The sequence below is a fragment of the Microtus pennsylvanicus genome, chromosome 4 (assembly GCF_037038515.1).
Source record: "Microtus pennsylvanicus isolate mMicPen1 chromosome 4, mMicPen1.hap1, whole genome shotgun sequence".
Classification (NCBI taxonomy): domain Eukaryota; kingdom Metazoa; phylum Chordata; class Mammalia; order Rodentia; family Cricetidae; genus Microtus; species Microtus pennsylvanicus.
The window spans coordinates 34,110,739-34,130,008 of record NC_134582.1 but is presented as its reverse complement, the minus strand read 5'-3'; the positions used below and the strand labels follow the sequence as shown (position 1 = coordinate 34,130,008).

At 36.5% G+C, this 19,270-nt stretch overlaps 1 protein-coding gene across 4 annotated transcripts in view; it reads left to right on the top strand.

Moving 5' to 3' along the window:
• Positions 1–19,270, top strand: part of Dmxl1 (Dmx like 1) — a 148,040-nt gene that overhangs the window by 39,292 nt on the left and 89,478 nt on the right. For all 4 annotated transcript variants that reach the window (XM_075968687.1, XM_075968684.1, XM_075968689.1 and 1 more), the window contains exons 10-15: positions 4,032–4,244; positions 5,145–5,398; positions 5,509–6,193; positions 6,284–6,405; positions 10,476–10,565; positions 10,644–10,746. In XM_075968687.1, coding sequence (XP_075824802.1) covers positions 4,032–4,244; positions 5,145–5,398; positions 5,509–6,193; positions 6,284–6,405; positions 10,476–10,565; positions 10,644–10,746 — 1,467 coding nt within the window. The remainder of the gene's footprint in view (positions 1–4,031; positions 4,245–5,144; positions 5,399–5,508; positions 6,194–6,283; positions 6,406–10,475; positions 10,566–10,643; positions 10,747–19,270) is intronic.

Here is a 19,270-nt window from a genome sequence, read left to right as displayed (position 1 = left end):
AGGATTCAAATCTTAATTGTATTCTAGTCATATTGCCTTCCAGAATTTCCCCAAAAGGAATTTTAATGCAGAGGGCAAATATTAAATTAGAATGGATCTTTTACTACCTAAACCAAGTAAAAAATTACAAACTTATATGGAAAAGGTCTCTGAATTAATTATAAAAGAAAAATTGAAACTTTGTCAACTAGTAGGAATAGACCCAGCAGAGTTTATAGTGCCTTTTAATACTGATGAAATTAAATTATGGGAAGACAGTGAACCCTGGCAAAGAGTTTGTGCTAATTTTTTAGGAGAGATTAATAGCAATTTTCCCAGAAGCAATAAAATTAACTTTATAAAGAAAACTACTTGTATTCTTCTTTGCATTGAGCGTGACACACCAACAACTGGAGCCCATACATTCTATGCTTTTTTTTCTTGTTTTTTTTTTCCCTCTAAGAAAGGGTTTCTCTAAGTAGTTTTGGTGCCTATTCTTGAACTCACTCTATATCCAGGCTGGCCTTGAATTCACAGAGATCCACCTGTCTCTGCCTCCTGAGTGCTGGGATTAAAAGCATGTGCCACCACTACCTGGCTCATTCTATACTTTTTAAAAGCAACTATTAGTTTTAAATGTTTTACATTGGTTTTACTTTTGTATCTTGTACACATATTTTGTATATTGATACATGCTTGATTAATTTTGTTAAAATAATTTTACATACGTTTCTAATCTTGTTCAAGCTCATTTAACAAATTTCAGCTCATTTAACAATGTAATTAAATTTCTAGTCCTTGAAAATTATTATTATCAACTGTTTAGGATAATTAAGAAATATAGTTAGTAGTTAATCACCTAGTAAAATCAATCTTGTAGTAACATTAGGTGTGTTTTCAAGGTCAGACAAAGATGTAATTTAGATAGATATGTCATCTTCAAACACTTCAGAGATCTATAGGATATGGCATTTAAGATGTTTTAATAACCTAAGTTGTTCTTTTTTATGACGATGAGTCATTTGCTCCTGGCAGCACCAATTATAGTTCAGAGAAGATAATGGACATCGATAAAACTCCACATGAATTTACTTTCTCTGTGGCAAAAGTAAGCCACTAGGCAAGAAAATGCCCCTGCCTCAACTACTGACTTTATGCTATCATAATTAGATAAGCAGGACGCAAAATATCCTGCTTCATAGTCTATCAAATATGCTAGAACTATAGCCAAATATGGGTGCCTCAACGATGCAGAGGAACTTTGGATGGCCATTCAAGCAGTCAGCTATTTCTGTCATTATTCACATCTTTTGGAAGTCTCTTGCTTGCATTTCCTGTTTCCTTATTTAGTATTATTTCCTTCTTTGGTCTGTGAGGGAGTTGAAGATCAGGTAGCATTAGTTAGAGTTTACCAGACACAGAAAGCAAGTTATAATAAAAAATAAAATAGGTATAAGACTTTGGACTCACCAAGAGAAGACGGATATGAAATGTTTCTTCTGAATTTGTCAAATAGAAATGGACTAGACATTGCTCATGTATTTATTGCCTGTATATATTATATAGTCACAGTACTTATTGCATATAGTTTTCTTATTTATAGCCTTTTTTTTAGACACAAAGGGGAAATGTAGTGGTGTTTCAATTGTATTTTAATAAGTAAAGTCAGCCTGAAGATGTGAATGTAAAACAGTCCCACTGGTCAGACTTACAGACCGGTTATGGTAGCATACACCTTTAATCCCAGTAGCCACAATGACACACACCTTTAATCCCAGTAGCCACACTAGTTGTCGTAGAAATCAGGTGGTGTATGCCTTTAATCCAAGTGTTGCACATTTTAATTCCAGCTCTAGAGAGAATAACAAACGGGGAGGGGGTGTGGTGGTGGGGGGCAACTCTCAGATGCAGTTTCTTTCAGAGATTCCAGGATGCAGGATTGCCATTTCAGACCAAAGTCGAGGTAAGAGCCAGTGGCTGGCTGTTTTATTTTTGGGATCTTTAGGTTGAACCCCAATTTTTTACCCTAAGTTTTTATTAATCGTCCTTCAGAAAACTGGTGCTGTGAATAAGAATGGCTCCACAGGGTCATATTGGAATGTTTCAGCACCGGGGAAGGCACTGTTTGAAAGGATTGGAAGGATTAGGTGTGTCACTGTTGGAGGAACTGTGTCACTGGAGGTAGACTTTAAGGTTTGAAAAGGCCTTGCCATCCCAGACTTTCTCTACAGAACAGGATGTAGAACTCTCAGCTACTTCTCCAGTTCCAGTCTGCCTGCCTACATGCTACCGTGCTCCCTGTATTAATGATAATGCTCTAACCTCTGAAACTAAGCAAGACCCCAGTTAAAATGCTTTCTCTTATAAAAGATGTCTTGGTTATGTTTTCTATTCATAGCAATAGAAAATAGACTAAGCTAAAAACATAGAGCATGTCAAAGCATAATATTCTTGTTAGTTTGGGCTATATGGAGAATTCTTTGTAGATTTGATTTGTTGGATTAATGTTCCTAGATGCTATGTTTTTGAAAATACAGGTCTAGTCTTATTTCCTCTTCTCTCCCCTCTTCTATCTCTCTCTGGGTTTTTTGTTTTGTTTTGGTTTTTCGACACATGGTTTCTCTGCGTAACTCTGGCTTTTCTGGAACTGGCTGTCATAGACTAGGCTGGCCTCGAACTCACAGATATCTATCTTCTTCTGCCTCCTGAGTGCTGGGATTAAAGGCGTGCACCACCACCGCCCAGTTTCCTCTTTGGTTTTTGAGACTGGGTTACTCTGTTCAGCAGCTCTGGCTATCCTGAAGCAATCTCTGTAGGCCAGGCTGGGCTCAAACTCACAGAGGCCTGCCTCTGACTCCTAAATGCTAAGGTTAAAAGGCGTGTGCCACCACTGCACTGCTTAGATTGAGTTTCCTACTGATTTTTACCTATAGCCATAGGAGAGGAGTTTGTAACATGTTCTCTTATATTTCTAGTCCTTATATCTTCATGAAAGTTTGTTATAAAAAATAACATGTTCTTTGAGTGTGCTGTTGATGCAGAAGTGCTTAAACTTTCTTAATATTTTGTTAAAAGTCAACAATATTATCTCTTATGACAACAGCAATGCTTATTGTCAATTGACAATATAATACAAAAGGTTTTGTATTCTCGTCTGGATTGGTGTAAACCAAAAATGAAAAACTTTTTTCATAACTTCTTGGAGAAGTACCCTTTCAGTCCCTGACTCTACCCAGGAATAATGAGATTGGTAATTAATTCAGCTGTTCAGGGCATTTAGTAGCTTTCTCTATACCATTGTCAAACCTGGAGATAATTTTAGGAATTGGAGGGAAAGCAGCACTGAACACAGCTGTCATCCTTCTCTCTTGAAGTCTGTAACCAGATAAATATAAGTAAATATATAATTAAAATGATTATGTTAATGGATGTATAGGTATAACCAGGAGCTCTTGCATTGGAGGTATTAGAACTTGCCTCTGGTGATAGAATGAAGGGAATGATTCTTTCATGTATCATTTATCAAATAGTATTGTTTTCACTTCTATATTAACTACAGATAAATCGAACAGAGTATTCTATTGGTTTTTAAAGATCTTTTATCATGAAAAAAGTCCTCCCCGTCCCCCGGTCCCTTAGTAGTTCCTAACAACTGGTTATTTGAATTTAGCACATGTATCAAAAACTTAAAAGTTAACATCCACATATTAGAGAAAACGTGTAGTATTTGCCCTTTGTGGAGTGAATCACTCAAAATGATTTTCCAGCTTTATACATTTACCTGCAAATTTATCTTTTTATTAAACAGTTGAATAATATTTTTTTGTGTAAATATACCACATTTTTCATTATCCCTTTGTCAGCTGATGGCCATCTATGCTGTTTCCAATTTCTGACTATAAAAAAAATAACTCTTAAGTTAAATTTAAAAGTAGTTAAATCTTTCTCAAATAAATGGTAAGTATTATGTCCGTAATGAAAATAGAACGTGTAAATGTTATTCTGTTACAGTTGTTCAAAATTTAAATTTTGTGATTTGTTTTTCTTTATAGACATTCCACTTCTTCCATCTATTACATCTTTAAGTTTAAGTGAAAATGAAGAGAAGTGTGGACCTTTTGTGGTACACTGGTTAAACAATAAAGAGCTGCATTTTACATTGTCCATGGAAGTCTTCTTACAGCAACTTAGAAAAAGTTTTGAACAGCCTTCATCTGAGGCCAGTGTAGAAGATTCTATTCAGGCAGATATAAAATCTGATGAAGGTAAAGATTTAAGAAGGATGAAATTTTAAATTTTCAGCCATAAATATTTTTCATATAAGGATAAAATTACATATTGTAAGATAATCTTCAAGATTGTTCTGACTTAGTGTAAATGTGGATTAGTTCATTTAATAACTTTGTGTGGATGCTCTTGCTCATGTCACTTTTTTTTTTCAGAGCTTTCTGTTCTTTTGGATTTATCAGCCACTAAGTCTTTGTTGCTTTATGAACTATTTGTAGAATCATGACATCAAATACATAGTCTCATATGCTACACAACCTGAATCTGCCGTTCATATATAGTTGATGTATATATACATGAGCATTGAGAAACACTGTATATAGGAAGATGGCAATTATGCTTAACACTGTACCAATAACACCACACAGCATTGTATTTAGGGTCTTAGACCCCCTTTGTTCATCCTACCATTGAAAGTGGAGAAGGAAAAAAAGACAGGGTGAAGATAGACTGTTTCTCTGCCTTGGCTCAGCATTGACACATACCACTTCCACTCTGATTGCATTGACAAGAAACAATCACAAAGCCCTATGTGGTCTCATTTTCAAACTTATTTATAATTTATAAGTCTTTGCTTATTTTTCATTTCAATCTGATAAAAGGTTTTAATTGCTTCTTTAAAATAATTCTCCGTATTCCTAATCCAGGAGTTGAGGAGAGGGCCTAGAGCTTGGATTTTGAAAGAAGTAAAGAAATCCATGTTTGTATATGTTAACAGCCCTGGAAGCTGCCTGATAACTAGGTTTACTTTGTTGCCTTATTTCTTGTTAATACAGAAAATATGGCTTCTCGCTTTGGATTTATTTAGAAAATTCTGTCTTAATTTGTAGTGATAGATTTATTGTATTTACTTGGTTCATGAACTCTTTTGCTTATAGAAATGGATGATGATGTTGATGATTTAAAAATAAATCATGAGAAAAAGGAATTGGGTGAAGATAAAATGTTACCAAACTCAAGTATTACACCATTATCGTCAGCTGCCATCGATCATCAGATTGAAGTGCTTCTGTCTGAATGGAGTAAAAATGCAGACATGCTTTTCAGTATTCATCCCATGGATGGTTCTTTACTAGTTTGGCATGTAGATTGGCTGGATGAGTACCAGCCTGGTATGTTTCGTCAAGTACAGGTATTGTTTGTTAATCGTCTATGATGAGTTACTTCTTTTTTTGTGTGAAAACTTTTTGTGATATGTTTTCATGCAATTATATTTTCTAATGTTTACTTTTTTAATTCTAGGTGTCCTTTGTTTCCAGAATACCTGTAGCTTTCCCCACAGGTGATGCAAACTCTCTCTGTAAGAGCATAGTTATGTATGCCTGTACAAAGAATGTTGACTTGGCTATTCAACATGGAAAACAGAAACCTTCTGGCCTCACTCGTTCCACATCAATGCTTATCTCATCTGGTCACAGTAAATCGTCGAACAGTTTAAAATTAAGTATTTTTACTCCTAATGTTATGATGATTTCAAAGCATGCTGATGGATCTTTGAATCAGTGGCTGGTTAGTTTTGCTGAGGAATCTGCTTTTTCTACAGTTCTTAGTATTTCTCACAAATCCAGATATTGTGGTCACCGTTTTCATCTTAATGATTTAGCTTGCCACTCAGTATTACCATTACTACTGACAACTTCACATCATAATGCATTAAGGACACCAAATGTGGGTAACCAAAAGCATGCTCATGACACTGTAAATACTGAAGACTGTTCCTTGACTCAGCAAAATAAAAAGAATGTTGATATGGCATTTCAAGATCCCAATGCAATATATAGTGAGCTTATTCTTTGGAGGGTTGATCCAGTTGGGCCATTATCCTTTTCTGGAGGAGTATCTGAGCTGGCCCGGATTAATTCTCTTCATGTTTCTGCCTTTTCCAATGTGGCATGGCTCCCTACTCTTATACCCAGTTACTGTCTAGGTAAGCATACTATGATTTTATTTTAGTAATTTTATTTTCAGGCACTCTTGCTCAAAAGTTAAATTTTAAATGTTTATAAATACTTTCTAGGTGCATACTGCAACTCTCCTAGTGCATGCTTTGTAGCTAGTGATGGACAGTATCTGAGGTTATATGAAGCAGTTATTGATGCCAAGAAACTTTTATATGAGCTTTCCAACCCTGAAATTTCTGTAAGTACTAGTTTTATGATGTTTTTAGATACTTAATCTATACTTTCTTGGCGTGTGCTAGAACTGTGGCCTATAATTCATGACAGATAAGTGTTTTCTTTTTTTAATATATTTTTTTCACATTCACTTATGTAGTGTTTTTAAGTTAAGCCCTTTCATCATTTTAGGTTTGGTATTTAGCTCTGTATTGAGTACAATGTTAACATGCTGAGGTCCATTAGTTCAAATCCCAGCCCCTCCCTCTGACAAAAAAGAAAGGAAAGTCTAGCTGTGTGTTTCTTTGCTCAGAAATAAATGGGGACTACCTTTTGTAGTAGAAGTTTTTGGTTTCTGTTTAGTTAAAGTGGAATTTCAGTGTTAAACATGAAAAGAAAATGGCCACAGCTTGATTGCAACTCAGGCAAGTTTTTGGATGCCATTTACTGTGGAAGAGACCCTACTTCAGATTCCTATGTGTTCCAATTGTAAGCATTTGACAGCATATCATGTTTATTTGGTGTTTTTAAATACCTCCTGAGGTAGCCTTCAGGCTGTGCCTAAGCTTCCTGCTTAGGAGATTCTGGCTTAAGGAACTAACAGTTACTAGTTGTTTTAATGTTGTAAAGTAGTAGAGTCCTTGGTTTATTCTAGTCTGCTTGATGCTAAGTTCTTTTTACAGTATAATTTTACAAAACACAGTGTTTTGCAAAGTATATGTATATGTATGTATACATACACATTATTTAGTAGAGAAAGATATTTATTGAGGGCCTTTTGTTTATTAGATATTGTTTTAACTGCTGAGAATTTAGCTGTGAAAATCAAGCTGATACCACAAAGTTCATTGTAGTGAAGCAAGATATAGCTGGCTGAAGGGAACTAAATAAAAATGCATTCATTAACGAGTTCTGTGGAGAGAAACAATGTTGCAAAGGAAGTAGGGAGTGTCCCTTAAGTTACTGTGTATGGAAAAACTTTATAAAGATTTGGAGGAGTAGAGTGATCTAGACATCTGTCTACAGGAAGAGTGATCCAAAAGGAAAGTTGACCTGTTCATGGACCTGGCAGCCAAAATATGTTGGTTATATAATAGCACACTAAGGAGATCATTGTGGATTAAAGTAATATAGAGTAGTCAGAAATTAAAACAGAAAGGTAACCTGCTCAGATCCTCTGAGGGCCTTATACTTTATCTCAGTAACTTGGACTTCTGCCTAATGACATAAAAACTATAGTGAGTCTTTCTCTGTTCCACCATCTAGCTCCCGAATAACCACACAGAGACTTCATTTAGTTATGAATAGTTTGGGCTTGTTTCTAACTAACTCTTATAACTTAAATTAACCCATATCTTTTAAATCTTTTAATCTTTTTTGTTTGTTTTTAACATGACTGGGTTCCCTTTAATTTGTAATGCCCATGTTCCTTCCTCTGTGTCTCACTGGCATCTTCATCTTTTCCCAGCATTCTCTCTGCCCCCAAATTCCTGCCTAGGTTTTGGCTATTTAGCTTTTTGTTAAGGCAATCACAGTGACATATCTTCACAGTGTAAAGGAATATTTCACAGCAAGAAACCATTGCAAGTTATGCCCATGTGAAAATTATTTTATGTAGGTTTTTTAAATAGGTCACTATGACAACTGTGATGCCACTATCTGTGAAAAAAAGTAGAATGACTCCAAAGCTACAGAGAAACCCTGTCTCAAAAAAAGAAAAGAAAAAAGTAGAATAAGAGAGACCAATTTAAAAAGTTGTAACCCTAGTCTAGGAGAATGATATGGAGCCAAGAGTGGTTATGAGGGTTAATGTTAGAAATGCTTAAAAATAGCTTGATTTTAAATGTATTTTGGAGGTATGTAGTTAGGATTGGACAGGATTTTAGATGTAAAGTAGCATTGCTATGGTTGAAATAAGGAAGAATGTACAGCTAGAAGGTTTGGAAGAATTGGGGGATTTAAGATTCCTCTTTTGACATACTTGTTTTGAGATGCCTGTTTGTCATCCAAGCAATCCAATAAAGTTGCCTTTTGGGTTTTGGAAGTATGTATGGACTGAACATATAAAATAAGCAGCTGAGGCCAGGTGTGGTGGCACATGCCTTTCTTGGGAGGGAGAGAAAGGTGGACCTCTGTGAATTCCTAGCCAATCTGGTCTATATAGTAAGTTCCTGAACAGCCAGGACTATGTAGAGAGACCCCCATTTCAAAACAGAACAAAAACATAACAATAATAAGGAGTACTGACAAATTTAAAGTTACAGAGGTGGATGTAATTGTAGAAGAAGGGAATATAGTTAGAAAAAGTAAATGATAGAAGTATTAAATAGTCCATTATATTATTAAAATATGTTTTATATGGTATTTTATAGAAGCTCAATGAAGTATTCATAGGATCACTAGGATCAAATGCTATTGAAAGGTTAAATACGTGAGAAATAAGATGAACACTGAATTTCACAGTATGTAAAGATGTAAGTGGCTCAATAGGTCAGCATATTTGGACTAAGGATATTACTCAGTGGGCAGAGTGTTTACTACACAAGCCTGACCCAGAAACCACACAAAGCTGGGCACTGTAGTGCATACATCTGTAAGAAACCTGCTAACCAATTAGTTTGGTTTACAATAAGGTGGACAAGGCCTAACACACAAGGTTGCCTACCTACCTCCTTAGAGATACTATGGCACATGAGTGTTGGCTCTCACTCACTGTCTGTCTGTCAGTTTGTCTCTCCTCTTGTCTCCCCCTCATCTTTTGCATATATATACACATACATACTCAACAGTTATAACAACAAAAAATTGGAATGGTGGGAAAAGGAACTGGAGAGGTGAATCAGCAACTAAGAGCACTTGCTGCTTTTCTAAGGACCCTAGTTTAGTTCCCAGTACTTGCAACATCACAATCACTTGAAGGTCTAGCTCCAGGGTATTCAACACTGCTGGTCCTCTGCAGATACCTGCAATCACACGCTCATACCCATACATACATAACACATAATTTTTAAAAATTTAATTCTTTTTAAAAATCAGCCTATAGAAACAAGATGCTAACTTACATCATTAGCTAATATGGTCTACATTGTAAGTACCTTAAAATTAATGCTTTAGCTCCTTTGAGTTGGTTGGTAGACCACTTGGTTTAGTTTAAGTAAGGCCCTGAGTTCTATTCTTGGTCCCACTAACACACACACACACACACACACACACACACACACACACACAAACACACACGTTACCTTGAAATTTAAGTAGAGTATTTATCAGAAAGAAAATATCCTTATGATGGCTAATAATAATCTTAGATAAGGGCTGTAGCTCGGTGAAAGATAGTATGTTAAACATGCACAGGGCCTTGGGTTTTATTCTCAGCATAACAACAAAACAAACATGTTACTCTGAAAGATTGATATTTTTAAAGCATTACTTAGAGTATATCCAGAAAGTTGAAAGCATCTTTCACTTTGTTTGGTATAAAATATTTTGTTGCCTAGTGTTGCCTTTTTTAACCCCTCTATACCTATTGAGCTGTAGTTCTACTCATTTCTGTGTAATTTCTATTAAGGTAAAATCCTATAATGTTTATGGTTGAGAGAAACTATTGATATTTTGTTTGTATTTTAACAAATAAAGCTTGCCTCAAGATCAGAGTGCAGAGCTAAGCCACTAGACGTTAGGGAGTGGTGGAATATACCAGCACTAGGAAAATGGATATAGGAGTGATATGGCTGGGTGGAGAGAGGAATATAAGGCCAGATAGACAGGAACTCATTGCAGCCTGAGATTTGGTGGTGACAGATGCTATCTGGAGATGCAGTCTGAGGACAGGTTCACCCTTTCAGTCTGAGTATTTTGGAGAGGTAAAGGTCTCTCTAGTGACTGGCTGCACTGCTTCTCTGATCCTTCAGCTTTTACCTCCTAATATCTGACTCTGAGTTTTTATTATTAAGACCAACTAGAATTCGTGCTACAAGAAAATATGTTTAAATCTACTTGACTTTGTATTTATCTTTATTGTGGTTGAAATATTTCATATTTGTTTTTAGTTACTTTTGAATTTGTTTACTAAAGAAATTTTTTTTTTTTTAACAGAAATATGTTGGTGAAGTGTTTAACATTGTCAGTCAGCAGTCAACCGCCAGGCCAGGCTGCATTATTGCATTAGATCCCATTACCAAGCTTGTAAGTATTATTTTTCTGCTATTTAGGATTAGGTAAATGACATATATGTCAATTTATATTGGTATTTATTTATCTCAGCATGGCAGAAAAACCCAGTTGCTTCATGTTTTTCAAGAAGATTTCATTTTGAATAACCTTGAGAAGAAAAGTCTGGGGAAAGAAAGCATTTTATTGGATCCAGGTAAGGAAAAATTTTGATGTAATGAGAAATATGCAGCTGATGTTACATAGTTTATAAAGATAAATTAATACATCTCAAGTTGTATATCAGGTTGATTTTTTGCAACATAAATATTGTTATCTCTTCTGTCTATGAATGTGTGCATTTATTTATATGTATTATTAGTAGCCGAGGCTGGCCTTGAAATTCCCTGCTCAAGGTCTCCTGTTGCCTTAGCTTCCTGAATAGCTTGAATATAGACATATAGCCTTTCTTTTTAGCTTTTTACTCTTAACCAGGAAATGGACAAACAACACAAATCAAAGCAAATTGAATTTCCTCAATTTAAGCTACTTTCCTCTTAGTTCCTCCCTACTACCTGATCTCTTTCCTAGACTTTTCTTTTTAAGCTGTCCTGGTGATTAATCAAGCTAAGCTAGTGTTCTATGATTGAGCCCTATCCCCAGCCCAGTTACCTATACTTTAAGTATACAATAGATGGAATCTGAGAGTAAGTGAGTGCTCTTTACATGGGTGTATTGATTTGAAAAAATGTGGACACTTGACTTTGTGGAAGCCCATAATTTAAAGAAATAAGTATTTAAAATGGTAATTATTAGGTAGTGTTTTATGTATAAAAAACATTTATAATAAAAGTTCTTTTTAATTAGCTATCTTATTGTTAACTTGCATGAAGAAAAGTTGAAAAAACAGAGCTAAAATTTCTTGGCTATCAGTTTTAATTACACAGGCAAACCAAACTGGGTTATTTCTCTCCTGAAGACTAAAATCCAGTAAGCAGTTACACTGTATCAATCAAGTCAGTTATTAAGTCTCAGATAATATTAAGTACATTATTTATTTGTTCCAGATTTTTTCTTACAAATACTTCTGCAATACCCACTTCTCTTTTGAGAAGTATTCCTTAGAGTTCTGCACCTTACTGTTGGTAGTTTCTTACTGTGGTTTCATCATTTTCCATGAGATTTCATGAACTGTGAAAATATACTTTTTTCATGCACTTTTTAAATTCTGGACATTGTAGCCATATGCTAAAAATGAGAATAAAGGGAAGGCAAGATGGTTCAGACAGTAAAATGCTTGTCATATAGCATGAAGGATCTGAGGTTAATTAATCTCTAAACCCAGGTTTAAAAATATGGGTACATTTGTAATCCCAACGGGACAGACCCAGATTGTCCTAAGTACACTTGCTCTGCTTGAGCACCACCCCTCAAACACACACAAAGATGACAGGTTTAAGATGAAAAATTCAAATATGAAACCTTCTTCTAAATGATATCAAAATTGTTAATATTGTTAATTTTTTGGAGTGAGAAAATTTGAAGAAATTTTTTACTAGAGTTTGAGAGACAAACAACAGCAGGCAAGCTGTAAGTCTTGGTGCCTGCTAGGAGTGGGGAGAAGAAAAGAAGAGAGAAATACACTCCCTTTGAAATTTAGTGTCTGAGAAAACTAGCTGGGTCAGCAATGGAGGGCAAGCACCACATGGCAAGTGTGGGGAGCAGCTTCAGGAAAAGTGAAAAGAAGTTCATAGTGTTGAAGAATGCGTGTCCAGGCTTTAACTGGAATTTGAAGAGAAGAGTAGAAAGCCTTGTGAGGTGAACACCTTCAATGTCAGCTCTTGGGAAGCTGAAGCAGGCAAGTCTCAATGTGTTTGAGGTCAGCCTGGTCTACAGAGTGAGCTCCAGGCCAGCCAAGGCTATGTAGTGAGATCCTGTCTTGAAAGAAAAGAAAAGAAAAGAAAAGAAAAGAAAAGAAAGAAAGAAAGAAAGAAAGAAAGAGAGAGAGAAAAAAAGAGGGAGAGAAAAAAAGAAAGAAAGAAAGAAAGAAAGAAAGAAAGAAAGAAAGAAAGAAAGAAAGAAAGAAAGAAAGAAAAGGTTAAAATGAAAATGCCAGCAGACTACATGGCAAAGGAACCACAGTGCAGGAGTCACAGTTCTACATGATAAATGGCCCTGCAAGTAACTACAAATGGCTGCATCCTGTTTTTTAATAACTATATTAAAAGTAAATTTTTTTAACTCTGCTGTTCAGCAAATTTTGCTGTTTCTTGTTTCTAGCATTTTTTGTTGTAAGATTCTTTTATTTTTAAATTTTTCTCTTTAAGACCAAATACTTGTTCTAGTATTTCTTAAAATACTTAAGCAATTCTTGCTAATTATACTAAAAAAATCCATTGCTTTTATTATTATTGTTTCCCCGAAAATGTTTATGGAGTCATATTTTTTATTTTGCTCTATGAAGAGAATACTTTACAGATAATTTTAAGAAATGACTTGGTCTTGTCCTTTCTCTTTTAATCTTTATTTGGTTTTATTGTCAGGGTAATACTGACTTTTTAAAAAGGGGTTTGAAAGTATTCCTTTCTATTTTATGGACTAATTATTTATGTGTGCTCTTCTTTGGTGTTTGGTCTAAGTCTGCAAAACTTCATTCAGGCCATTGGCTTTTTCTTATTGGGATTGTTTTAGTGACTCCTTCTGTTTTATTGTTTGTTATAGATCCATTTAATGTATTTACTACTTCTTGACTTTGGTAGACTATATGCACCTTGAAATTCATCTATTTCTTTTAGATTTCCCACTTTAGGAGACTGTAAAATTTTAAAGTATGCCCTTATTCTCTGAATGTCTCTATGTTTGTTGTAATGTTGCTCTTTTCATCTTTAATTTTGTCAGTTGATCTTACCTCTTTCATTTGGTTAATTTGGCTAAGGACTTGCCAATTTTATTTATCTTCTAAAAAAAAAAAAGCCAAACTCTTTGCTTCATTGATTCATTATTTTCTGCATTAGCATGATTATTTTTTAATACTAGTTTGTGTATTGATTTGTTATTTTATTTTCCAGTGCCTTAAGGTTCATCATCAGGATGTTTATTGAGATATCTCTGATTCTTTTTTAGTGTAGTGGGCCTTTAGAGCTGTACATATAGAACTGATTTTATCCTACCCCTTAGATTTGGCTGTGTTATGTTTTCATTTTCATTTAGTCTTAGGAAGGTTTTGTATCCTTTTTGATTTTTGCAATGACCTGTTCATCATTCAATATCTTACTGACTAAACTTCATGAGTTTATATACTTTCTCTTAAGAGATGCCTAGCTTTATCTCATATGGCAGAATATAGGATATAGTTTGAATTATCCCGTATTTGTAGAGACTTACTTTGTGTCTTAAAATGTGATCTATTTTAGAGAAGTTCAGTGGTGTGCTGAGAAGACTATGTATTCTTTGATGTTTGAGTGGAATGTTCTGTGTATTAGAAGAGGTTTGCAATTGTATTATTTCAGGCTTTTAAACAAATCAGTCTAAGCCCTTCCTGATTATCTGGTTGGAATTGAAAAGTCACCAGTTACTCTGATGGGCTTGCCTAGGATGTCATTTGACCTTTTTTGTAGCTGTGTATATACTTCCCTTGTTCTGTACATAAACAATTAAATTATAACATGACACAGTGTTTTATTTTCTGGTCTTTTCTGTTTGGTTTTCTGTGTTGTTCTTGTGTCTGGATGGTCTTTCCCACCCAGATTTGTGACATTTTCTCCTATAACTTATTTAAAATATTGTTATACCATTACTATTTAGTTCTCCTTCTCGTGCATTCCAATAGTGTGCATGTTTGCCAAGTTTTCCAGAACCTTTGCATGTGGATTCATACATTTTTTAAAAAAGTCATTGACTTTGTCTAATTCCTCTATTTTGTCTTCTTAACCTGATCATATATCTTCACATGATCTATTTTGTTGGTGAGGCTTTTCACTGAAGTTCTTGTGTGACCCATTATGTTTTTCATTTTTATTATTGTTTTGACTTGGGTTGTCCTCAATTTTTCTATCTCTTTATTGAATTCTATTTTTATGTCTTATATTGACTTATTTATTTCATGTAGCTGTTTGTGTTTTTCTGGAAAATATTCAAGTCTTTGAGTTGTTTTACCATATCCATAAACATTGTTTTGAATTCTGCATCTGGAATTTTATCTAAGTCGTTTTAGTCAGGGGTCATTAATATGGGATTGATAATTTTTGGAGGAAACACATTGTCTTTGTGCTTCATGTTACCTGTGTTTTTCTCTGGGATCTTCACTTCTGAGATTAGATTGTTAATTAAGATTTGCTGTTGTTTTTGTTCTTTTAATTCAGGTTTTTCTGCCAGTGAATGAGTTTGCAGTGTTCAGGAGGCTCTATGCTGTAGTATAGTTTTGGTGATTGCTTTTGCTTGTAGACTGGTTTTCTAGGCACTGGGCTCTATCTCCACTTTGCCTCTCTGCATTGAGTACTGTCTGTAGGAACAGCCAACTCTTGATTAACCAACTCTAATAATCAAGCAGCATATTTAAGTATCAGTTAGGGATAAAGGGACCCAGAGGTACTGTGTATACTAACATTATGAGTAGAATGGAAAAGAAAAGAGGTAGGCAGTCCAGTTAGACTGGTGGTAAGTATTGTTAATGGACATAGAGGAGGGTAGACATGCCTAACAGTGTGAACAGTTGATTCAGTTTTAAAAAATGGGGTGAGTATGTGGGCATTTTGGGCTAAGTAGGTAAGCTTCTTGGCTTTAGGAAATATAACATGAGGAGGGATGGATGCTGAAAAGAGAAAGGAAGAAAAATTAATAGCGAGAGTAAATAGTAACAAACATGTATAAAACCCTGTTCTACTGCCCTTTTCGTCTTGTCTTTTTCTTTTTGAGTCTGGGAATTTTTAACATAGCCCCAGGGTGTCATGGAACTTGTTCCTGTATCCTAGGCTGGCCTTAATTTAAAGAGATCTACCTGCCTCTGCCTCCTTAATGCTGTATTATACCACCGTACTGGGCTCCCTGCTGTATTTTTAAAGATAATGAATAGTTGTAGAGAAGGTGGGCCATAGAAGAAATGTTTTATCTCCCTGGCTATTGTCTGGCCTGTACTCTGTTGATTTTTAGGGTCCTGTTCTCTTGTGGAATCTCTCTCACCTTGCTTGTGTATGGAGTTTTCTGTTTAGTGGGCTTTGGCTAGCCTAGGCAGTCTCCACTCTTTAGGCCATTGTTGCCTTCTCACAGAGTTGGAGCAGCTGGTGTCTGTTCAATGCCCATGGCACTGTTTATAGCTTATGTTTAGCTCTGAGAGCTTTGGTTTTTCCAATTGGGGCACTGATGGTGACCCTGGCAGCAGCTTCTGAGAACCCCTCTTATGAAATCTCTACCAACACCACTTTTGTATATTTCCTGTTAGAATCTTTTAGCCTAGTTTGCCTGTAATAAAATGTTGCTATGGCAGCAACAACTTCTTGGTTTCAGTTGCAGCATCAAATTCAGTCTGATGATAGAGAAAGTTCATGGTTGAAGTTCTAAAGGTTGAAGATGTTTGTCGGCCCTTGATCAGATCAGTTCAGAGACTGGAGAAGTAGATGATAGAGTAATATATTCCTGTTCTCTTTGTTTCTTATACAGTAATCAGGTACTGATTCTGACTTGGCTTCTAGGGTACGATCTTACCTAGAAGTCCTGTTGTCACCTTTTCTTTTTGGCTTTCTTTTTAAAACTTTTCTTATACAAACTTAAAATGGTAAATCTTTGGTGTACCCTAATAATAGTTGCTTTCAGCTTTTTTAAAATTTTAAATGAATTTATTTTATATATGTTTTATAGAGATACAATGATAAAATTCCTGATAGTTATTTTGTGTCTTTCACATCATGAATATTTTCCATCTCTTTGAACCTGCCCTGTGCCCTTGTACCCCCTCCCAATAAAATACAATTTAAGAGAAAAAAAAAAGAAGAAAATCTTATCATAGAAGCTGAAGTGTGACACAGTGAGTCACACAGTAAACCCTTTTGCCCATGTACCTTTACTTGGAAGTGCTCATTGCAAAGAATCATTGATCTGGTTCGAAGCCTCCGGTTTCTGCTACATATTTGATGCTGAGACCTCACTGAGACTCTTCTTGGATATCCTATTGTTGCACTGTGTCATGGAGATCCTGCAGGTTTGGGTCTGCAGCATTTGGGTGGAGGGCATCTCTCCCCTACCCATACCACTGTATGGCAGATGAGGAGAGGAGTTAGCTCTGCTGTGATGCCCAGGTGAGATTTAGGGCCCAGTTTACCAAGTGCTGAAGCTGGTAGGGGGCAGGGGCAGCTTCTTCGCCCACCACCTGTGGCAGGGTAAGCAGGAAAGGGCATCTATCCCTTGCCATCACCATCCCATGGCAGACAAGGGTGATGTAGTCAGCTATCCCACTCTCACACCTTCAGGACCAAGCAACCTGCACCTCTGCCAACAGGGTGTGAGAGCAGGTCCTGCATCTCAGCTGTGCTGCCCAGGTGAGGAGCAGGGCCCAGTTTCCTACAGCTTGTAAGGGGGAGCAGGCGGCAAGGGGTAAGGGGGGACATCTCTCTCAAGCCTACCTACCCACAAGACAGATAAATAGCTGGAGATAGCTCTCCCATGCTAACAACGTCAGGACTGGCCCACCCACACCTCTTCCAATAGGGTCGGATCTACTGTGCTGCCCAGATGAGGTGCAGCTTCCACTTTTCCAAATTTTGCAGCTGGTAAAGGGGAAGGTCAACCCCCTTGCCAGCTGGAGGCAGTAGAAGCTAGGAGGGAAGGCATCTTTACCTCATGCCTACCACTTCATTGCAGAGGAGGTTAGAAGGGTACCAGCCTCTCTAACACTTTCAGGGCTGGTTCACCAGCATTCTTTTCTACAGGGCCAACTTGGCTGTGCTACCCAGGCAAGGTATAGGGCCTGTTTTCCCAAGTGCTGCTGGTGAGGGATTGGCTTTTACCTTTTTTTATATGTTGTTTTCTGTGATTTATATCATCGCCTTTGCATATGTGTGTGTGTGTGTGTGTGTGTGTGTGTGTGCACGAGAGAGAGAGAGAGAGAGAGAGAGAGAGAGAGAGAGAGAGAGAGAGAGAAGATTAAATACTGAATCTATGACATAATGCTTTCTATCAGTGAACTATACCTGCAACTTCTTTTATTTTGAGACAGGGTCTTGCCCAAGTTGCTCTTGAACTTGGGATTTATCTGCATCAGCTGCCCAAATAGCTAAGGTTACTGATATTGACACCCATTTCTGACTGTAATTTTAATTTTTGTTTAGATAATTTTGTATCTTAGAAACAGATTACAATGAAGAAATCTTGCACTATAATCTTTCATAAAAGAGGCAATAATCTACTGGTTTTGTAATAATTTCAGAAAGATGCATTTAATTTACACTTTGCAGTATGAACTAAGATGGGTTCCTTCCTTCTTCCTTTCCTTCTTTTTTTTATTTTTTTGTTATTATTTTGTCTGTGCATCTGTATTTGTGTGCTTGTGTAAATGTAGGGGTGCATGCTTATGGAGGTCAAATACAACTTTTGGGATTCAGTTCTTGACTCCTCTTTTGGACAGAGTCTCACTTGGTTTTTTTTTCCCCCTGCTGTTTCTAACTGGAATGTGAGCTTCTAGGCAAGTCTCCTATCTCTGCTTCTTATCTCAGTAAAGGAATACTGAGATTATAGTTGTACACTGGCACATCTGAATTCTTGTCTTCAAGCTTGCATGGTAAGCTAGGACCAGTGAGGTCAGTAGGTCAGACGGTTTGTCTCTCTCCCTCTTTCCCTCCCTCCCTCCCTCCACACCACCTCTGTGTTTGTGTGAGTGTGTGAGAGAGAGAGAGAGAAAGAGGGACACACACATAAAAGAAATATTTTCTTGACTATGTATTATTATATAGACTTAAGCTGGGCAGTGGTGGCTCACGCCTTTAATCCCAGCACTTGGGAGGCCAAGGCAGGCCAGTTTCTGTGAGTTTGAGGCCAGTCTGAAACTACAAACGCTAGTTTCAGAACAGCTAGGACTGTAACACAGAGAAACCTTGTCTTAAAAAACAAAACAAACAAACAAAGACAACATTTTTGTATGTAACTTACCTTGGAAGGTCTACACGTCACTGTTCTACCCCTCCCCAGACTCTGAGTAATGGAACTTGCTTTGTAGACCAGGCCGGGCTCAAACTCAGAGATTCACCTGCCTCTGTCTCTTGAGTGCTGGGATCAAAGGCATGTGCTACCACCCAGCTACCTTGGAAGGTTTTAACAATACAATTTTTATTGTGATATATTGGGGGTTTTTTTGTTTTTTTTTTGTTTTGTTTTGTTTTTTTTTAGTTTTTCGAGACAGGGTCTCTCTGTAGCTTTGGTGCCTGTCCTGGAACTAGCTCTTGTAGAGCAGGCTGGCCTCGAACTCCCAGAGTGCTGGGCCACTCTGGGAGTATTATTGTGATAATATATAATACTGGGAGTATTATTGTGATAATATATCACAATAGCTGGGCGTGCGCCACCACCGCCCAGCTATTGTGATATATTGTACCATGTTATTTTACATAGTTTCCATCTCTTTAGCAATGTCCTACCTACTAGGATATCACTGTGAACAGTTCCCTGTTAGTCACTTGTAATAGGACTTTTTAAGGTTAAAATGTTCAAATTCAACACTTAAAATTTAGACTTTGAAAATGAAATTTGCCTATAGC